The sequence below is a fragment of the Balaenoptera acutorostrata genome, chromosome 2 (genome assembly GCF_949987535.1).
Source record: "Balaenoptera acutorostrata chromosome 2, mBalAcu1.1, whole genome shotgun sequence".
Taxonomy (NCBI): domain Eukaryota; kingdom Metazoa; phylum Chordata; class Mammalia; order Artiodactyla; family Balaenopteridae; genus Balaenoptera; species Balaenoptera acutorostrata.
In genome coordinates, this window is record NC_080065.1 from 16,872,698 (window position 1) to 16,895,067 (window position 22,370).

Genomic DNA, 22,370 nt, shown 5'->3' on the forward strand with positions numbered 1-22,370 from the left:
TGCATACATCCATCACTCTGCACATCCAGCTGAATTCTAGTTATTTCCACGTCTGTCCTGCTCTTGTGACTGGGAGCTCTTAGGGGGACACGAAAGTGACCGACTCTCATTTGCATCCCCAGCACTTAGTACTGTGTTTGACACATACAAAGTTTATTGAACTGAGCTGAACAAATCAGACTCAAAGTTGAAAAGCCTGCTCTTTTCACTCTAACTCTGACTCTGCTCTTGCAGTCAGGGGTATCTGAGGTATAATCAATGTAATCTACTTTGTTACTGTCTACATTTAATTAGAAGACATTTTAATTAATTCGAAATGCTAGCAGGAGCTATTACCTGCTATGATCCAGTTGGCTATTGGTAGCCTACATGTATTTGCTTTCTGACTATAGTGGTTTCTCAATTTCTTGGGAAAAAAAAAATAAGATTTTCTCTGGGTCCAAACAGGCTAATTAATGAGATTGCCAAATGAAATGAGCACTGTTGTTCAACCTGAATTCTTTAATATTTTTCAAAATATACATAAACTATCATATGATGGGATTTTGATTTGATGAACAAAAAGACAATGAAAAGTATTGTCAGTATTTAAAACTTAGATAAAAATCCACTCTCCAAAGCTTATTCAGGAAAATGTCAATTGGTTTTTCTTCCTAAGAAACTTGACTTTATAAAAAGGGCAAACACCCAAATTTCAAAAGGGAGGCCCAAAGACGTCATACATTGTCAAAAAGATCATTAGTTTATACGTATGTGCTCTTAAAACCAGAATCCTAATAATCTTGATTAAAAGACTGGCATTAACAATGAAAAGTTAAGATATAATAACTCAGCATTAAATGCAGGCTGTGGAATTCAAGAAAATGATTTCCTAACCAAGAAATACATGGCCCTTTTCAGTGCTGTAATAAAGTCAACTGGAAGTTTTTTCCCTTCAGGTTGGATTGGGAGCCTAATGGCTCTTTTGCTTTTCATCTCCCCTTTTAATATCAGTGGAATACCACGTTTTATAACTTTTATGTTGAAATATAGAATAAACACTATTTCTGAATTTGCTGAGGGATTTGTAGAACAATTTTGTAATCCTTCTTAATTTAAAGCAATACCCCAGAGACTATATTTGTATAGAGATTTAGAATTTCCAAATGCTTACATATGCATTGTCACATTTAATGCAAATTGTTCATATACATGATTAGCTCAATTATTCAGGCAACATCTGTTCAGTTTATATATTATTCATGACATTTCCCTCCCTTCTGTTTTCGTTTCTGGCCTGAAATTTTATACATTTCTTTCTTATTAGTCTTATATTAGTAACAAGAGAGGAAAGAAGAAAAGGAGGTGAAATCCAAGCTGATCATATTTTTTAAATGTATAGAGTTCTTTTAGAAAAAATGAGACCATTAAAACTGCTAGTTAAATTACTGGTCTAGTGAGTAGAGGCATTAATTTAGGTGGTTTAAAGTATTTCAATGCTTGTGACTTATTTAAATACTCTTAATCTACAACTTCCAGTTAACAGCACAATTATTTTATAATAGTTATTTCCTTTATTTAAGCCTGTGTGCTAGGGATGCTTATTCCCATTTTTATAGGTGAGAGAAGAGGAATATGGAGAGACGAAGTTGATCTATAAAAGCAGAGGCCAGCGTTACAAACCAAGGCACTTGATCCCAGGTTGAGAATCCTTTCCCTGAAATCAGCTGCTCTCAAGCTTCATCGCACCTTGGCGAGCTTGTGAACACAGACTGCTGGGGAGGGGGGCACCTGGAAGTTTCTGATTCAGCGGATCTAGGGTGGGTCCTGAAAATGTGCATTTCTCAAAAAAGCACTGCAGATGCTGCTGCCATGGGTGGCCCTTGGACCATTCTTTGCAAACCACGGCTGCCTCCCTCAACTCTTTTTACATCCTTTGAGCTGTAAACCACATCAGAGCAGGGAATCTCCTGGACACGGTGCTGTCTCTCTACATCTCCATCTCCTATTGCCAACTGGTCACCGCCACAATGCCTGTGACACCTCACACACACCGGGTAGATGCTGCACGAATTGAGTCAACCTCCATTTCCCCATGGTATAAGGGAAACAAGAGATGGGTTAAGTGAAACACGTATGGGACCTTTTTTGTACAGTCTATTTAAGCTAAAATGTACTATCCTTTATTTCTCTTCTAAGCCACTGAATTTAATAAGTGAAACAAAGAGGCACAGGACAGCAAGGAAAGCTGTCCCCAAGTCCTTACCCTTCCAAGGGGCCCTTTATGCCCTCGGAGTCACCACACCACCAGGTAAGACCTCCAGGTTATCAGTGCTCTCCCCAGATGTACAATATCGCCATTGGCACTAGTCAGTGCTTTCCCAGCTTTGTGAGGGGGATTTATTTGCTCCTATCCCTTAGAAATAAATGACTATCCTTCCATTGCCCACCCCAAATAATTTCTTCAACTCCTCCTTCTTTGTGTTGCAAAATAGATCACTTTAAACGGGCATTATCCTGTTCATTTTTTCAGACTACTTGAGAATAGAGATGCTATGCTTTTTGAGAAAAGTGGCGAGACTGTGACGCCCCAGATAGTCAAGGAGCTGGATAACCAAGGTCACGTGAACCACAACATTCTGTGTTAGATCCAACTGATGAAAACGTAAGAGCTGCAAGAAACGGATTACTGACAGTTTGTTAACGTTGAAGGTCATGATCTTACCTATGCACACTAGATCCATAAAACCATACATTCCATAGCAGATTTGGAAAAGGATGTCCTTCCTCTGCCACACTGCATAGGGGCTGAAGGCCGACCAGAGGAGCCAGGTCACACTCGCTATTAAGAACAGGGATCCTAGGATTACAGCAATCATCTGAACTTTCTCAACCAGTGTTATAGAAATGCTTTGCCACTAAAAGAAAAACAGAGGCATGTAAGAAAAAGGTGCTGTGTATAATTGAAAAAGAAAAAAAAAACATTTTCAGCCCCATGTTTCTCTTCATGTTAGACCCTTTTCAATCTGATCGGCCCCCAAACGAATTTTTCCATTTCATCCAGGCTATAAAAAATAGACAAGCAGATAAAGATTAATGAATGGCCTCTACTTCATTATTTTCAGCAATTCACCATTCTACAAGTTTAATCTAGTTTTATTCCAGATAACCACACTGAGTGTGAATGGCTGAGGAATGTTTAGCACCTAGGAATCACATTATCATCTTTCACATGCGCATGAAATTAAATACACTCTGAAGAAATATGGTGAGGACTCTTCTATTTGGAAATTTATTTTGCTCTTAACACATTTGGCTACTGCAAAAAAAGGGAATTACCTCTTTTTTTATGAAAAAATATAAAAAGCAAATAAATAAGCTATGTAAGAACATCCATGAAAAAGTCATTTAACACACTGAAATAATTATAAGGGAACTAGAAAATTGTATGTTATCTGTTACTGGTACATTTCATATGCTCAGATATTACTGGCCATTCATTATCTAATGAGTAATCCATGAATCCATTCTTGTCAAGATTTAGAATTTGTACTTGAAGGAGTATCTTTGAAACTCACAAACTGTGTAAGCACACACCATTTAAAGGAGAAAGTAATTTGGTGTCTGAAGCATCAACGTTTGAGAGGGTTTATAGTATAAATGATGAAAAATCTTTCAAGGGTGTTATCAACTTGAGAGAATTAATTAGTCATGTTCTCACTTTCACATTGCTGGACAGAAACAAAACTAGAATTTCTGTTATAGTCTGCCAGTAAACAATGAAACTCAAAACAACCTGCACAATCTCCCTGTGTGTGAGAGTTACGGCTGCTGCAACATGTGGCTTGTCAGAAGAATCCCTAAACAGTTTAAATAACCTTGAAAAAACGAACTTGAACAGTCAGCATCCATTGGGTGAATCTGATATTTCCTTAACCTCTTTACTTACCTGGAGTCTGAATATGTGCATCCCCAGATAGGGGTCTATCACTACTCATAAATTCCCTCTTTCCCTCACTGCCTCTGTCTCTCATAATAAAGAATTAACATATAATGATTTAAAATATGCTTTGAACCTTGCATATTCTTAGATGCAAGGTTCTAAATTCTACACTTGTTAAAGATTAAATATCAAAATGCATTTGAAATATTTCATTCTCTCAGGTCATTTACTTCATGTTTCTCTTAAAAAAAAAAAACAGAACCAAATGACAAAGGTTGTAGATTCTATAAGAAAGGTATTTCTCACCATTTTAATACTAAGATTCATTGATTGAAAAGTGGTTCTTGCTTTTACAATTTTGCATGAATAATAGCTGAACTAGTCAATATAATTTTATCATTACAAATGAATCAATGTTGTATTTCAAGCACGTATTTGAAGTTTTTTTTTCTTTACTAGCATCCTGACACAATTTTAAACACATTAATTTCAAATGACTAGGCATTTGAATTTTAAACCATTTTAAATTTGGTGTCACCAGACAAGTGTGAAGTGTCAACGTCTGTGGTCTTGTTTAGTTCTGATGCTCATTAAAATCTGCATTAAATACAACAACATGGTAAATGATATAGAAAACTACTTCCAACTAATATCCATCCTAGATGGATACTATCATGTCTGTATGCACTATGTTAGCCTTTGTCAATTTATTAATCACATCAAATAGATGAAAACAAATCATCATTTTAAATCCATGAGGCAAAGGTGTCCAACTTGTGTGCGTGTGTGTGTGCTTGATTTTCCCATGATGTGCTACATGTTTCAAAATACATATGCCTGAAACACAGAAGTCGGGTAATCAAAAATGAGTGAAGAGGATTCACCAAGAATGCGTTTTACATACTGAAATCTATTTTCCTTTTGCCAGGAATCCTTTATGTTCCAGATTCATTATGTGATTTTAGTGGAGTTAAATTTGGACAGCTCAATATTGTATAATTAATTCTATTTAGCTTCAGTTAGGCTTATTAATTAATTAGTCGATCCAGGCTGCCTGCATGCCAGTTCAGTAACAACACGGTGGACCCTAGCAGGCACTCGGATTTGGGTGAACTGGTGGGTATGGTTTTATGGTGCTGTGGTGCGTCCTGGGACAAGGAAACTGGTGGCTTTGGTCTCAGAGTCATCATGACTGCCAGGACCGGGAGGCCATGCTCAGGTGGCAGGCTTCCCACACATGAGGCTCAGCTGTTCCTTGACAAGGAAGGTGAATGAGCAAAGGGACAGACTTACTAGGAATAAGAAACATATGATATGGCTTATATGTGGAATCTAAAAAAAAACTGATACAAATGAACTTATATACAAAGCAGAAATAGATCCATAGACATAGAAAACAAACATGGTTAGCAAAGAGGAAAGGGGGTGGGGAGGGATAAATTAGGATGTTGGGATTAACATATGCACACTACTATATATAAAATAGATAACCAACAAGGACCTACTGTATAGCACAGGGAACTCTACTCAATATTTTGTAATAACCTATAAGGGAAAAGAGTCTGAAAAAGAATATATATAATATATAATATATAATATATATTATATAACTGAATCACTTTGCTGTATACCTGAAACTAACACAACATTGTAAATCAACTATACTTCAATTAAAAAAAAAAAGAAACATCAATGCTTCACACTTGTTCGGTGTTACCAAATTTAAAATGGTTTAAAATTCAAATGCCTGGTCGTTTGAAATTAATGTGTTTAAAATTATGTCAGAAAGCTAGGAAAAAAAGAACAACTCTTGATTACAATACACTGGGAGGCTCAATTATTTACTATCATCATAGAAATTATTTTTTGTTGTGGATATAAGAAGTAATTTGGGATTTTTGAAGTTTACTTTTAAAGAAGGATAAACTGTTTAAAATCTATAATGAGCCCCTTAAAATTTTGGTTTTACGTCACTTCGCTAATAATGCAGATGTGCAAATGTGTCTGAAAGTGCATGGATATTCTTCACATACTGATGAACCCTAAAATTAATACCATTTCACTGAATAGCTAATGAGGACAAACTTTTATTGAAACAAAATTTATTAAACCAATTATGAACTTAGGGATTTCCCTTTGAACACTGATAACATCTTGATAATTTCTTTTCTCACTATATACTGCTCTCTTATTTTTACCATTATGTGCGAAAAGTGGGATTGCTCACATTCTTCCCCTAGGAAAAATAATGCTGCTTCCTACCACTAGGAAACACCCACCTACTGTCCTTGCCCTGGAAGACACACATCATCTACCAGGCTCAGCCTAAAGGAGCTGTGTTAATGGACCATTTGCTTGGACAATGAAAACAGAAGATGAGGGTCTTGGGTCTTCTCTCTCTACCCCAATGGTATGCAAGGCCTGAATTTCAGTTTGTAAAGCACTTCTGAATCTTGAACAAAATCTGTCAACTGCTGAGCACACTTTTCTCCTCTAAAACTTGATATATAAGTATGTATATATATTTTTTCACTTAAATTTCTTCCCATATTTGGAAAGTAATATAACAATAACCAGATTGGTTTAGAGCCAATAATTGCTATTATTTTCTTTCTTTCCATAATATGTGAACATGTGTGACTCTTTTATAGCCCTGAAAAGCTGTTCACTTCTACACAACTATTGAACCTATTGTTTCTAGCAAAAATGGGCCCAATTGGTTCCTCTTTGGGAAATTCATTCTAATTTTGTGTACTAGAAGAAGTAATTAAATATTCATGGCCTGTATTTATCTAGGGCTAATATGTGCCAGGCACTTTTCTAAGTCATATGTACTAACTCATTCAATTCCCACAACAACCTTAGGAGGGAGGTACTATTATAATCCCATTTTACAGATACGGAAACAAGCAGAGATAAGTTAAACAATTTGCCCAAGGTTAAACACCTAGTAAGGACTGGAGTTGAGATATAAACACAGATAGTCTGACTTCTAGGTTCATGCTCTTAACCCTTATACTATTCTGTGTAGTAATTCCACTGAGCTCTGATAACAATTAATTGCATACCCCCCATCATTTCAGTGCCATGGCAATTTCCTGATAAAAGCTTCAAGTCTGTCTTCTCTGGTCTACTGAAATAGCTTTCTAGCTGGATGTCCAGCTGTGAGTCATTTGCTGATCCTCTAAGTAACTGCCCAGTCTACATTCCTAATGAAAGAAAAGCTGCCCCTGCTGGGCTGGACTCCAGGCTCCATCAAGGAGGCTAAATATTTGGTTCAGCCCATATTCCCAGGGCCTGGCACATAACTGCTGCAGGAAGGATGAAAAAAAGGGATGTAGGAATATTACAAGGAAGAGAGGAAAGAAGAGAAGAAGAAAGTTGGAAGGACGAAGCTAAAGAAAGAAGGAAGGAAGGAAGGAAAGAAGGAAGGAGGGAAAAAAGAAAGGGAGGATAAAAGAAAGGGAGGGAGGAGAGAGAGAGGTACACTCCTCAATTCAGCTTCATCTGATTCTTTGTATTCTCCCAAATGCCAGGTACTTTGGTCCCTCTCTGCCTTTGAGCACGTTCTCACCTGATGAAATCTCTCATCCATCCGTAACTGGCTATGATGCCAGCTCTTCTAAAAAGCTGTCCCCCTCCTGCCCCTCCTTTTCTAAGCAGAAATCCTCCTTAGGGACCCCACAATCCACTATGTATACTTCTGCTTAGTGTGTATTTCTTTCACTGGAATCCCAGATAGTTGTTTCTCTCCCTGTTTTCCACGGACTGCATACCATGATAGCAGAAGCTGAGTCTCACCTCCCCTTATGTTCACCAAACAGCTGAACACACCTAGTCAATGCTTTAAATACACCATATCCTGATTTTAGTTTCCATCACCTATCTGATTGCCAGATTAACGTTCTCTCCACATCTATCCTATCATTGCCTACAAGATAAAGTTCAGCTCTGGCTAAATCACCAGTGAGTAGAGAAGTGAGAATTTAAACTCAGATCTGTTTCCAAAGCCTAAGTTCTTTCTAAAGTGTCCTCTCTGCATAACGTCTGCCCTTCACACCTTCTCTCTGCCTACTTAAACTGACACATTTTACATCTAAAAGCAAAACCAAAAAGGACAGAGTTACACCTATCTAGAAGGTAGCTGTAGGGGTGAAAAAAAGTCAACAAATGCAAAACGCAGCTCAGCAGAGTACTGACTAAATCTGACCTATAACTTTCCAACTGGCATCCTCACATACTTCTTGAGTCTGAAAGCTGCAGTTTATTAAATGAGTATTAACATAAAGATAACACTCTCAAGGAATTATACTTCTTTAATTTTAGTGAAGTTTGGAGGGAATTAAATAAACTCATATTGGAAATTATTTAATATTCTCTTTATGTATGACTGTTCAGAGATGCACCAAGTAAGGTCCATCAGCCCTGGAAAGATACAACGTGTGTGGCCCCAAATTGGGCATCACTGTGTGTGAGGGTCCACGTTGGTGTGCCACCCTTCATGTGAAACTGGATAACTACCCCAATAATTACCACAGACTGCGCTGAAACCATGGCACTAATTGTTGCCCTTACCAATGAAATTATATCACAGGTTTACTACTGCCTTCAGACAAAAAAGGATAGAAGAAAAAGCTGGGAATTTTCTTTAAAGAAATGATGGGAGTCCAAGCCATGACAAGACCGAGTCTTCCCCTTGTATAAATCACTTCTAGCCAGTAAGATAAGAACCAGAGAAAGGAGTGCACTCTATCAGGCCTCCAGGAAGCTATTTAGAAAGACGCTCCTGTCGTTCCATTGTCTGAAAGAGTTGATGCAGCTTCTCAATTTAGAATCAATTTCCTCCCTGAAAATAACACGTGCTCAGAGGGAATGAGGCTGAACTCAGAGAAGGTAGATCTTTCAGTATGCATTAAATCACTCAGTCTGAAGCACTGTTTCATCTTTGTTTTCACAAGGTAGGCCAGATATGAATCTTAGCTAATAGGTTTGTAGTACAACGATTTATAGTGCACAGTGTGACAGGTGGGATTACTTACTAGTGTCACAGGAGAGGACACCTCCTCTTAAGAAGTGTCCTCTTCAGAAAAATGAATTTAGCTGAGACCTATTTTCAGTCTTCTTTAGATGGTGTTTAAATTGAACCACTAAAGTTGGGATTTGAAATGCTGGCAGAAAACATCTCAATGTGTAATCAATTTGACATGCGGATAAGACATTCCGTTAATTATATGCCCATTCTTTGTAGAGTTGTATTTATAGGCTGCATATTAAAAATGATTTCATGGTTTAATATGTGTCTTCTCTGCGAGAAAAGCATTTTCATAGACTTATCAGACATGAGATAAAAGTCAGACAAAAGAAATTTGCTTTGTCCGAGAAAGGTGAAATCTAAACAACCTAGAGAAAACAATTATGGAAACATGAAACTGCTTCTTTTAAATGTTAATAAAATTGATAAAACTAGCAAGACTAACCAAGAAATGAAAGAGAGGATATGATGACGGATCCTACGGATGAAAAGAGAAGTAAAAGAATATTATAAACAGCTTTATGCTAATGAATTCAATTATACAGATGAAATAGACAAGTTCTCTGAAAAACACAACTTATCAAAACTGACTCAAGAAGAAACAGAATGTATAGAAATAGAATAAGGCTATATAAAATAAATTGAATTTTTAATCAAGAGCCTTCCACAAACAAATGAACAAACACCTCCAGGACCAGATGGTTTCACTGGAGAATTTTATCAAACATTTAGAAAACACAATGTCAATTTAACATATACTCTTTCAGAAAATAAAGGAGGACAGAATATTTCCCAACTCATTTTATGAGGTCAGCATAAACCAGATACCAAAACCTGACAGAAACATTACAAGAAAAAAATAATTTTGGGCCATATTCCTTATAAGCATAAATGAAAAAAAAAATCCTCTACAAAATATTAGCAAATCAAATCCATCAATATATAAAAATAATAATGCAGCACGACTGAGTGGAGTTTATCCTAGGAATGTAAGGTTAATATTACATTCAAATATCAATCAATGTCTAAAAAAAACGGGACTAAAGACGGAGACCTACTAGAGAATGGACTTGAGGACACAGGGAGGGGGAAGGGTAAGCTGGGGCGAAGAGAGAGAATAGCATGGACTTATATACACTACCAAATGTAAAAGAGATAGCTAGTGGGAAGCAGCCGCATAGCACACGGATATCAGCTCCGTGGTTTGTGACCACCTAGAGGGGTGGGATAGGGAGGGTGGGAGGGAGACGCAAGAGGGAGGGAATATGGGGATATATGTATACGTATAGCTGATTTACTTTGTTATAAAGCAGAAACTAACAAACACACCATTGTAAAGCAATTATACTCCAATAAAGATGTTAAAAAAAAATAGATAACTCATGAGATCCTACTGTATAGCACAGGGAACTCTACTCAGTGCTCTGTGGTGACCTAAATGGGAAGGAAATCTAAAAAAGAGGGGATATATGTATATGTAAAACTGATTCACTTTGCTGCACAGCAGAGACTAACACAACATTGTAAAGTAACTGCACTCCAATAAAAATTAATTAAAAAAAATCAATCAATGTAACTGATTATAAACTAAAAACTAAAAAAGAAAAAGATCCTCTCAGTGGATGTGGTAAAACTATATGAAAAATACCCACTCACGATGAGAAGTAGGAATGGAAAAAAAACTTTTTAACCTGAAAAGGGCATCTACAAAACACTTAAAGCTAGGATCATGTTTAATGGGGGGTGGGGGGGGAATGCATCCCCCCTACAAAGATCAGGAATGAGACAAAGATATCTACACCTATTATTTCTATTCAATATCGAATTGATGTCCTAGCCAATGGAACAAGGAAAAAAAAAAAAGTATAAACATTGTAAAGGAAGAAGTATAAAATTGGCTCTATTTGTAGATGATATGATTATCTATGTAGAAAATCCTAGGGAATTGACAAGAAAACCTAACAGAATTAGGAAGCTAATTTAGCAAAGCCTCAAAATACAAGGTTAATAAACAAAGATCAGTTGGATTTAAACAGCAGCAGCAAGAAGTTGGAAAATAAAACTACAAAAATAATACTACATAAAAACATCATAAATCAGAAATTACTTAGGACTAAAATTTTAAAGGACAATCTACAAATTATTGCTGAAAGAAATTAAAGAAGACCTAGATAAACAACACTTATGAATTAGAAGATTCACTATTTTTCAAATAACTATTCTCTCTAAATTTAACTTTTAAAGTTAAAACAGAAGGAAAATAGTATCAGAAAAACAAATGTTTCTTGTTTACATTTTCAAAAAAGAAATCACTCATTTAGAATGATCATCAGTCAGTTGATATTATCGCTCTAATTTTAACTCACAGAGCTTAAAGAAGAAAAACTTATCTCCATTTGTTGGTTGCAATTTCCATAAGAACTGGGCAGGAGAAAGCCCTCTGAACCACTTTCTTGTGGGGAAAAATCTTTACTACCACTCGCTTGGCTGTTAGCAATGCATAAACTTGGAGGGACAGTGTCTTGGCCACAGATCACTGGTTTGTTTAATTACAACGACTGGAACGAGATCCTGTGACCAAGAGAAAAGCAGAAAGGCGGGTGGGCAGCTTCCCATGTGTACTAGGGAATGTTGTGAGGGGTTCTTATTATTGTACAGGACCCAGAACATCAATAAAATATCTTCTTCCAGAAACATGGAAATCCCAAGAGGTTTGATAAGCCATGCCCCAGGTCTATGGAGCTATGCTCAGCCTGGTTTGTAGCTCAGGGAGAAGAAACCGAGTGCCTTGAGGTGAGGGTCACCTTGGGGGTTCCTGGGATGAGTGTCCAGAACTGTGTGCCTGGGTCCTAAGATTATGAAGTAGGAGAGAAATTTTCTTCCCCTAGGAAGGAGACCTCAGAGAGAAGACAGTCTCTAAGAAGACTTCCCTCCGGTACTGAGAGTCTTCCCAGCTTTCCTCATGACAATTGGGCTCACCCTCATGACAATGGGGTGGACACATGAATAGGCAAGGCTGCCCATTGACTTTAAGCCCAAGAGAATAAAGTCGTGGATGAATCAGGACAAAGGTTAAACTGGCCTGAGGCCACATGGAACAGCAAAGGGACCAAGAATTCAGGGCTGGGACAGAGTGATCAGATAAGCCTGGAAAGTTCGAAAATTCAATTCCAAAGTGAATGGTTGGTCACTAAGTGGGAATCAAGACTAGCAGTTTAAAGTTAAAACAGAAGGAAAATAGTATCAGAAAAACAAATGCACGTGGAGTAGCGAGGGATGCTACACAGGAGAAGCGTCTGTGAACAGCCAGGGCCCAGGACACTAATTACACATGTGAGATGAGCCTTCTCAAACAATGTCTGTCCAGAAAAACCCTTCTAACAAAAGTTGTCCCTTATCCAGATCCCAAGTCTTTGGAAATAGGAGGCTGAGTCCCGGAGACTACCCTATCTGGCTGTCTCCAGATTCACAGGAAGATAGCAGATCAAAGGAGTAGGAGGTGTGACGTTTTCTCATAAGGGACGAGTATCCTTAGTTGGAAGGTTTCACCTCACTGAGAAAAATCTCTCAAGTGACTGAGTATCAACAGGAGCAACAGCTTTTTGAACTAATAAGCAAGCATTATTTTAGCGACTATAGGGTATGGACTCTACACGAGGATACCATAATTCTGGATCTCACTTAAGAAAAAGCATATTTATTCCTCCAGCTTTTTTCTCCTAATTCTTTCAAAACCATCCATATCTCATTTCTCAATGTAATCTCTTTGTTTGTTTTGATTGCTACAGATTTCCATACTTTTCAAGGGCATGCTCATCCAGATGCAACAGTCTAAACGTTGAAATGGAAATACACTTCAGCTCTTCAGCGTTCAAGAGCTTATACTGCGCTTTCCGTCCCTGTGTTAATTCTTTCTTGCAACAAAAGCAGGTGCTATCCATTATTTCAAATCAGGGAAATCTGCCCCAAGTGTCAACTGTCTAATACAGTTAATCTCAGTAACCAGATTTTGTCCCATATGAATTAAAAGTGTATGTCTGCATGTAATGCAATTTTGTTTCAATAGTCTTCTCAGTATTTGGTATTAATGATGTTTGAACACAAGCTCCCCAGGGGATCTCTAACTAATTAGTAGGTGGTCATAATCGTATTTATTTGTTCTCTCCACAAGGAGTTGAAAGCTACCTTTGCTAAAGGAGCTTATTAAAACTCTCAATGGGCTGTTAACTGTTTCCAACCTTGTTTTTGGAACAGAATTTTCACGGACAGCAACTACCTTCCCATTTGAAATACTCAGTTCATGCGGACTGATAAAATAAATGTTCACATATTGAGGTATGGGGAAGTCATTCTGGCTTACACATGAGTTAACATGAATTTTATGCTAACTAAAACATCCTGTTTGTGGCCCATCAAACATACATTGTGCACCTGCTTTAATTATTAAAGAAAAGGGTGCACTGACCAGAAGTAAAGAATGTCCAGGTTAAAAATAAAGTTTAAGTGTCTCGCTTCCTGGATGCCAATGCTGGTACTTCTTTGATAATAAGACCGTCTTCCCGGGTGCCAAGGCCATACTGTCTGGCTGTGTCTGTGATGGTCTGTTTTTCTTGAAACCTTGAAGGAATGTATCCCTGACTTGTTTCACGTTTTTTCCTCTGACAAGATACGAAACTGTGCGGAAAACCACGCTTCTCTGGAGCAGCTCCTTGGAGTTATATGAGAGGGTGTCTCCTGGGATATAGTCCTCAGTTTGCCTCAAATAAACTCTTTTCTATTCTTATTATAGGTTGTTTATTTATTATTTTCATCAACAAGACCAAACACTGTATATTCTCCTGGTGGTCAGAAGAGCACCCTTGGTAATTAAGGACCATAGCACGAGTCAAGGTCACCTCTTCTGTGTAATTTATGCAGAGTCTTTACATAGTGGTTTTCCTTGGCTATGGGGAGGCAGTATAATGTGCTGGTTCAAACAGAGAGCTGTGAATTGGCTCTTTGACCAAGTGAGTTATTCTTCTCATAAGGACCTCAGTGTTCTTCAGTATAAAGTGACATCTGACATAGTTGTCTCAGAATAATTGTGTACTGACACCTCCATACCTAGCTCTCCTTCCTTAACTGGGTTCTAGACTCTGAACCAGTGGCTGTAAGACAATGAAGCTGGTGAATCAGTAACAGGGAAGACAGAGCCCATCAAACTGAACATTGAACGTGCAGTGTCTACTGCGTGAAACTGGGCTTTGCCTCAGTTCTTGGTTAGAGAAGTCTCACTGTGGGGTGACACCACCAACGCAAAGGTGCATGGAATTCTGCCGCCTTTAAATTTCTGACATGTATATGTTGTTCATTCAACATATACTTACTTACCGGCTGCCTGGTATGTGTCGGGCCCTACAGAAGGCACTAGACTGAGGAAAATGTCTTTTTCTCATGGGATCACTCACAAATAGAAAAAGAAATACATAAGGCTTCCAGGACAAGTGAGCTGAGTTTAAAAGTTTAGGTTAAAAAAAAGGGCTCGGTGGAAAGAAAGTATGCTGAAGATTTGGCAGAGAGATGGGAAGGGCAGGCAGAAAGAAGCATGTGCAAAGGAGCTAGTATATTTTGGAAATAGTGAGATTTTTATTGTCACTGGAGAGTAGAATTCATGTTGGCAAGCGGTGCGGGCCAGCTCATGAGGGGCTTCCAGGATTGGCTATGGAGTTGCACTGTATCCCATCAGGCAACGGCTGTTAGATAATCACAAGAAAGAGCGAGGTCTGAAGGTGACAGGATGCTTCCTAGTCCTGTCACACATACCACAGTGCCTGGGTACACAGCCGGTGCTCAGGGAGCTATAATTATTATTCCAAAGGCAAAAGAGCCTTAATTGAAAGCTTCTCTGAGACAGGGAAACCCTGAGCCCTCCACTTTTAGATGTTTCTAGAGGAAGTCTGATGGAGAACAATCACCAGTATGTCTGGGGACGGCTACCCCACCCAGCTCCCAGATACACCTCAAACCGTGACCCATTTCCTGACATCCTGCCACGGTTAACATAACACTTTGCTTAAGTGCAAAAAATCCTTTCCACTGACATAAGAAACTATAAATTCCTTAAGCAAGATTTGGCAACTCATTAATCGCCAGTAAGGGGGAGGTGAGTGGTGGGAAGAATAGCTACGATATCTTCTCATATTTTATTCTTTACTTTGAGCAATATTTTGAACAAAACAAACAGACGAATGCTTCCTACTAGTTCCTGGAATTCCTCACCGTCTCGTAGTTTTCCCATCATAAAGGTTTTATAGGAATAATAAAGAAGAAGATTTTCCTCACTAAAGAGAGCTTCCCTTTGCTTAAACTTGAGGTCATTTGTTCACATTTTAATTGAGAACCTGCTATTTGCCAGGCCAGGCAGAAGTATAGGATGGGACTCTACTGTGAGATATGTCAGGCCCTGTTCTGGATACCTGAGTGTCCAGTGAGGAAGAGACACATGACAGGTGCCCGCAGGGCATCTCCCAGCAACCACATCTGTGCACATAGCGTTCTCCAAGTGCAGAGCAGAGATAGCCTTCATAATAGGGAGCCAGAAAAGCATAAAGAAGGAGGTAATGTGCTCTGGGGTTTGGAAGCATCAGTAGAGGTTCATTAGGCAGAAAAGAACGTGCCAGAGAGAAGACCAAGCAGCTCTCACTCTTTGGCTACAGGTTTTGCTTTCATTTCATTTTATCTTTCACTCATCTTTTCTAATAGATTTGAGTTCAATTCCCACACCTAGTTTTGCAAGCCAATAGCAGTCAAATAGTGACTTCTTAGACCATTAACGTAAATATTCCAGTATAAGACCTGGTTTCCACCTCAAATAGCCCATAATCTACTTGAGTGATGAGACCAATACATGGGAAACAGAGGGGGATCAAATAATGCAGCATGCAGTTAAGCCATAAACTGTGCAGAAGAGACTGTGAGTTTCATAATGGGAGTTTGGTGGGCAGACATCAATACAAACTCAAGCAATCTAGAATGGCTTCCTGGAGGAGACTGGCCTGCCTATGAATGGCAGGGAGAATATGGAGATGTACAAGTCTGAGATTAAGACCTTCCAGGCAGGAGCGACCTAAGCAAGGCTCCAAGGTGGGGAAATGAACAAGGGACATTTCTGTGGTGCCCAATTTAAAGTAAGGCTGTGTCTGCAGAGCCCCCGAGGAACCATCTGAGAAGTGATAAGTGACAGACAGAGAACAATCTGATAGATACAGAACGTCCAGCAGTATGACTACCTTTCTCCCTACTGAGTCACGCTGATACATGATTATCTGTTTCCACGCCTGCTTCCCTGACCTCGCTGTGAGCTCCGTGCAGGCAGGGGCGGGAGCTTACGGATGTCTGACTGAGTCCTCGTTACTCGCTACAGTGCCTGGCACATCGACAGAACTCACGTTGGGTCAGTGAAGGAGACTTAGTTCTGCTGTTTCTCTTTATGTGAGTGATTTGTTTTGACAGCACGAAAGGACCCCAAAGGCACTGTAACTTTCGAGTCTAGTTCTCAACCAGGCCCAAAATGTCGATAGTGCCAAGGCCAAGAAACCCTAGTCTATCACACGTAAGACTAAAATAGATGCTGTGCTTGGATTGTGGCTGTTTTAGTTGTACTCTCTTCTGAACTTAAAGCATGCTTATCTTTAAAAAAAAAATGAGGGGGAAAGAGCCTGATTCTTTTCAAGATAATTGCACTTAATTTCCTGGGAAACCTAACAGCAGTGATGTCCAAAGTGTGTCACGGGGCATCTCATCAGCCAGCAAACTGCATTACATGGTGACTCAGCCAGAGAATGCATGAGAAACAGTGCAGGGAGGATAATGTCAGATGGTGACTGATACGCTGACACGCTCAAGGTGCCTAATCAAAAACAAATTCAAATTCCTTGTGGTCCTGCATGAAATAAGCTACAGCTATATTGTGACACAGGATGCTAATTTTTGAAATGAGGGATAGATGATTCAATGAAGCATTGATAAAGGAAGGAAAAGCATGTTGCTTAAGGAAAGATTTCTTTATAACATGGGCTAGATAGATAGGGATGCATGGAAAGAAACGAGGGAGCGATAGAGGGCGGAAGGGAGGAAGGAAGGATGGATGGGTAGATGGATGGGTGATAGGCAGATAAATGGATGGATGGATGGATAAATGGATAGATGGACAGACAGACTGAGCTACCCTCATCCAAGGCCACAGCCAAGGTCACTATAACATCAGTAACTGTATGGTCATCCTGCACTGTGTCTCCATTCACAGAAATAACCCAGATTAGTGAAAGCAGCTGGCCTTTTCTGGTTTTGATTAGGAATTGGAAGAAAGCTATTCAAAAATATTAGGATAATTCTAATATTTTGACACCAAACAGCTTCCGGATTAGGCAAATCAGAGAGGGAAACTACCTTACAAACTAAATGATTGTGCTGTTCTGCAGGATGGATAGCTCTTCAGATAAGAGAGAAAAGCAAAATCAGTCTGGTTCTGAGAGAAATGATGGGCACGGATGAAAAAAAATGTGTCTACTGAGGAGAGACATCAGCCTATTCCAGATCTGAACATACATATCTGAAAACCTGTCCTCATAAAGACACATTTGGAAGGAGGCAGAAAGCTCTTCAGAGGCCCTTTATTTTACGGAAGGGAAAAGAGTGGTCCAAGTAGAGAAGTAAACTGCTGGGCGAGGCCACGAGCTGGCTGGCGGGTCAGCAACATGACCGCTGGCATTGACCCAGCCATCCTGTTACTCTGCCGTGATGCCTCTGAGCTCATCCTGAAACCTCTCCCTGTCTCAAACTGGGTCATCTTCTCACTCCTATGGGCTAATGTACTATTTATTCACTCTTAATTCTTTCTTGCCAGTCCCACGGAGACAGCCCATTACTTATGATAGTGGCAGAAACCACCTGCCCCACAATGTCAGAGGCAGCTCGGGGAGGACCCTCGACCCTAGCCAGGGACCTGGTTGCAGGTCAGATGTTTCACAAAGCTGCTCCTGTACTTCTTCTTAGGAAATCTCTGTCTATCCTGAAAAACATTCCAAAATGATGCACATTACAGAAGGAATGAATATGAAATTATTCATATGACAGCTAAACTAGCTCTTAAGCCATTTTACTTATAAACAGGATTTATCTGATAGGAGATGTGAAGGCAACTTTTCTAGAGCTTTCCCTCCCCCAAGAAATGCTTAGAGTGAAAAAAATAAACTAAGTGGTTTAGAGAAAAGAGAAGGGCTTGAGGGAAGTACTATTGATTTTTTTGTAAATTAGATTACCATATTATTGCTTTTTAGGAGGTTATATCCCTATTAAACAATAATTTATTCTTCAACAAACTTCTTTGACAAAAGTTTTGTAATTGAAAGCAGGAATGAATGACTGAAACTAAGCATACTTTGCAAACAGTGAAATAAGGCAACCTGTATCCCCAAATAATTAATGAATTATTAAATAGCTACAACAATATTAAATGCGCCTCCCCACTAAAAGAAATAAAGCCTAAATCTGGGCAAGTTAGAGCTAAGAGATTGGAGAGGGAGGGCAGGCCCAGGGCTGCAGTGGCAGATGCAGAACTTGGAAGGTCCTGTCTTAACATCTATCAGGGAAGGGAAGGGGGACCTGCGGTGGCAGAACTGTCCCTATGCGGGACAAGCTCCAGAAGGAGAAAAGGAGGGGCCCAGCGGGTCAGATCTGTTCACTTCCATAAGCCCCAGTGGCCTGGGGCAGGGGAGGGAGGGTGAAGAGGGGGCTGCAAAGTGAGAGATTCGGAGCTGAAGTGGCCCAAGAGAGCAGGCACCACAAAACAAGGCCCAGGTATTTCCTGGTAGCTGAGGCACATGAGAAGAGTGTGCTCTGGCCTGTGTCTCTCCTGCAGCTGCAGAAACAGAACTCTGCATAAAGAGCTCTACGGAGAGAGCGTGCGTGTAGTGTGTATGTGTCTGTGTGTGTGCGTGCCCATGAAAAGGGAACACTGCCAGCCACTCCAGTAAACTGCCATTGTTGCCCACCATCAAGCCATCAGCCCCTGCAGTGGCATCCACTGGTGTGCCCTGAGGGGAATGCAGAATGAAGAAAAACAGGAAATGATCTACATTCTGGATACTGGCCCTAGATCGTTAAGATGCGTATCTAAGAAACAATTTCAATGAGTCTAGACTCCTGCATCTCCCATACATAGAAAATCACTATAATCATTTTTGTGTGATTAGCAGTACTTTTGATGTTTGACAGCATGTTTTTTTCAGCAGAAACTCCTCTATACCCTGGCTCCTTCCTCACCTCTTTGGAACTGTTCCTCAGAGCTATCTGAAAGGCTGGCTCCTGGGCTATAGTCCTCAGTAAGGTCCCCAAATAAAACTTAACTCACAACTTGTATGTTGTGCGTTTTTCTTCAGTCGACACACACGTGTATACGTGTGTGTGAGTGTGTGTGTGTTTATGACCACATACCTGTGTCCTCCTCCTGGTGTTGATGATGGTTAACATCACAAGCCTCAGTGTGGTCCAGCCTCAATGAGAGTCCTAATTCTGCTATTTCCTACATAACCTTGAAAATTTGCTTGACCTTTCAGAGCCTCAGTTTCCTCATTTGCAAAACAGGATAATAATACCTACCTCATAGGATTGTTGTGAGCATCACAGGAGATAATTTTCATAAAATGCTTAGCGGCATCCCTGGAACAGAAGTGCTCAATGAACTGCATCTAGCTATTAACTGTAAAAAAGACAGAGTTCCCAGAAATTCACCAGCTGAGCCCTGAGAGAAGGCAGGCCCAGGCATGTTTAATCCAACAGGCAAAAACAGCAACTGCCACTTTCTTTTTTCCAGGACCACTGGTATAACATACCATTGACGTTTCATTTAGGGAATATATTTTCTTCACAGATCTCTAAAACACTAGGCAAATTATATTCATATATTTTTATTAATTTAGAAAATTTATAATATATGCAATTTTAAAGGCCTCCTTTAGAAGACAGAAATGATAAGACAAAGAATATTGTTTAGGACACTAACTGAGACCGAGACCACAGAATTCAGTTTCCATACTTTTAAGATTGTTTTGCATAAGTGCATCTTTACATCCTGTCACTGGACTCAAAGGAGACCAGATGTAGTTGAAGAAAACGATATAGCCCAGCCATCTACTGCACTTTTCCACTGCTTATATGTGGGCTACTAGTTGTGGGTGAAGACCAGCACTTTTCATATATGAATGCACAATTATAATACAATAAAATAAAACTATATAATATTAAATAGATATTTATTTGAACTAGAGAATATTAGAGGTCAAAAAAAAAAAAGAAGCACTTAGAAAGCCTACCTCAAGAAACAAGAAAAATCTCAAATAAACAACCTAGGCTGCCATCTAAAGGAATTAGAACAAGAATAAACACAGCCCAAAGTCAGCTGAAAGAAAAAATATAATAAAGATCAGAGAGGAAATAAATAAAACAGAGGCCCCCAAAACAATAGAGAAGATCAGTGAAACCAAGAGTCACATTTTTTGAAAAGATGAACAAAAGTGATAAGCCTTGAGTCAGGCTCGTCAAGAAGGGAGAGACGACCCAAATAAACAAAATAAGAAATGAAAGAGGAGAAATAACAACTAATACCACATAGATACAAAAAAATTTTAAAAGAATAATATGAACATTTACATGCCAACAAATTGGACAACCTAGAAGAAATGTTCGAATTTCTAGAAACAAAAACCTGCTGGAACCAAATCAGGAGGAAATAAACAACTGGAAAACTGTTCACTAGTAGTGAAATTGAATTTGTAATAAAAATTACTCTCAGTAAAAAAAAGCCCAGGACCAGACAGCTTCACAGGGGAATTATACAAAACATTTAAATAAGAGCTAATATCTATCCTTATCAAACTATTCCAAAAAGTTGAAAAGGATGGAACACTCCCAAATTCATCCTATGAGGTCACCATTACCTTGATACCACAACCAAAGACACAGACACTACATAAAAAGAAAATTACAGGCCATTATCTCTGATGAATATAGATGCAAAAATCCTCAGCAAAATCTTAGCAAACCAAATCCAACAACATATAAATAGGATAATACACCATGATCAAGTGGAATTTATTCCAGGGATGCCAGGACGGTTTGATATTTACAAATCAATTAATGTGATATAGCACATTAACAAAAAGAAGGATAAAAATCACATGATCATCTCAATAGAAGCAGAAAAAAGCATTTGGCAAACTTCAACATCCATTCATAATAAAAACTCTCATCAATGTTGGTATAGAGGGACCATATCTCAACACAATAAAGGCCATTTATGACAAACCCAAAGCTAACATCATACTCAGCAGTGAAAAACTGAAAGTCTTTGCTCTAAAATCAAGAATAAGACAAGAATGCCAACTCTCATCATTTCCACATAATATAGTATTGGAAAGAGAAAGCAAGAAAAAAATCATGTTTAAAATCTCACCAAGAAGAATAAAATACCTAGAATAAACTTAACCAAGGACGTGAAAGACCTGTACTATGAAATCTATAAAACACTGATGAAGAAATTTGAATATGATACAAAGAAGTGGAAAGATATACTGTGTTCCTGTATTGGAAAAATTAATATTGTTAAAATGTCCATACTACCCAAAGCAATCTACAGATTTAACACAATTCCTATCAATATACCCATGACATTTTTCACAGAAATAGAACAAATAAACCTAAAATTTATACTGAACCACAAAAGACCCTGAATTCCCAAAGCAATCTTGAGAAAAAAGAACAAAGTTGTAGATATCATGCTTCCTGACTTCAAACTATACTACAAAAGCTACAGTAATCAAAACAGCATGGTACTGCCCCAGAAACAGACACACAGATCAATGAAGCAAATAGAGAGCCCGGAAGTATACCCACATACTTATGGTCAATTAATCTACAATAAATGAGGCAAGAATATACAATGGAGAAAAGACAGTCTCTTCAATAAATGGTACTGGGAAAACTGGACAGCTACATGAAAAAGAATGAAATTAGAACATTTTCTCACATGGTATAAAAAGATAAACTCAAAATGGCTTAAAGACCTAAATGTAAGACCAGAAACCATAAAACTCGTAGAGGAAAACATAGGCAGAACACTCTTTGACATAAATCTCAGCAATATTTTTTGGATCCCACTCTTAAAGCAAAGGAAATAAAAGCAAAAATAAACAAATGGTACCTAATTAAACTTAAAAGCTTTTGCATGGCAAAGGAAACCACCAACAATACAAAGAAAACAACCTACTGAATGGAAGAAAATATTTACAAATGATGTGACCGATAAGGGGTTCATATCCAATACATATAAACAGCTCATACAACTCAACACCAAAAAAGAAAAAACCTGATTAAAAAATG

At 38.7% G+C, this 22,370-nt stretch overlaps 1 protein-coding gene across 1 annotated transcript in view; it reads right to left on the reverse strand.

Moving 5' to 3' along the window:
- MARCHF11 (membrane associated ring-CH-type finger 11) overlaps positions 1 to 22,370 on the reverse strand; it is a 121,570-nt gene that overhangs the window by 19,657 nt on the left and 79,543 nt on the right. The window contains exon 3 of the mRNA XM_007188273.2: positions 2,705 to 2,897. Coding sequence (XP_007188335.2) covers positions 2,705 to 2,897 — 193 coding nt within the window. The remainder of the gene's footprint in view (positions 1 to 2,704; positions 2,898 to 22,370) is intronic.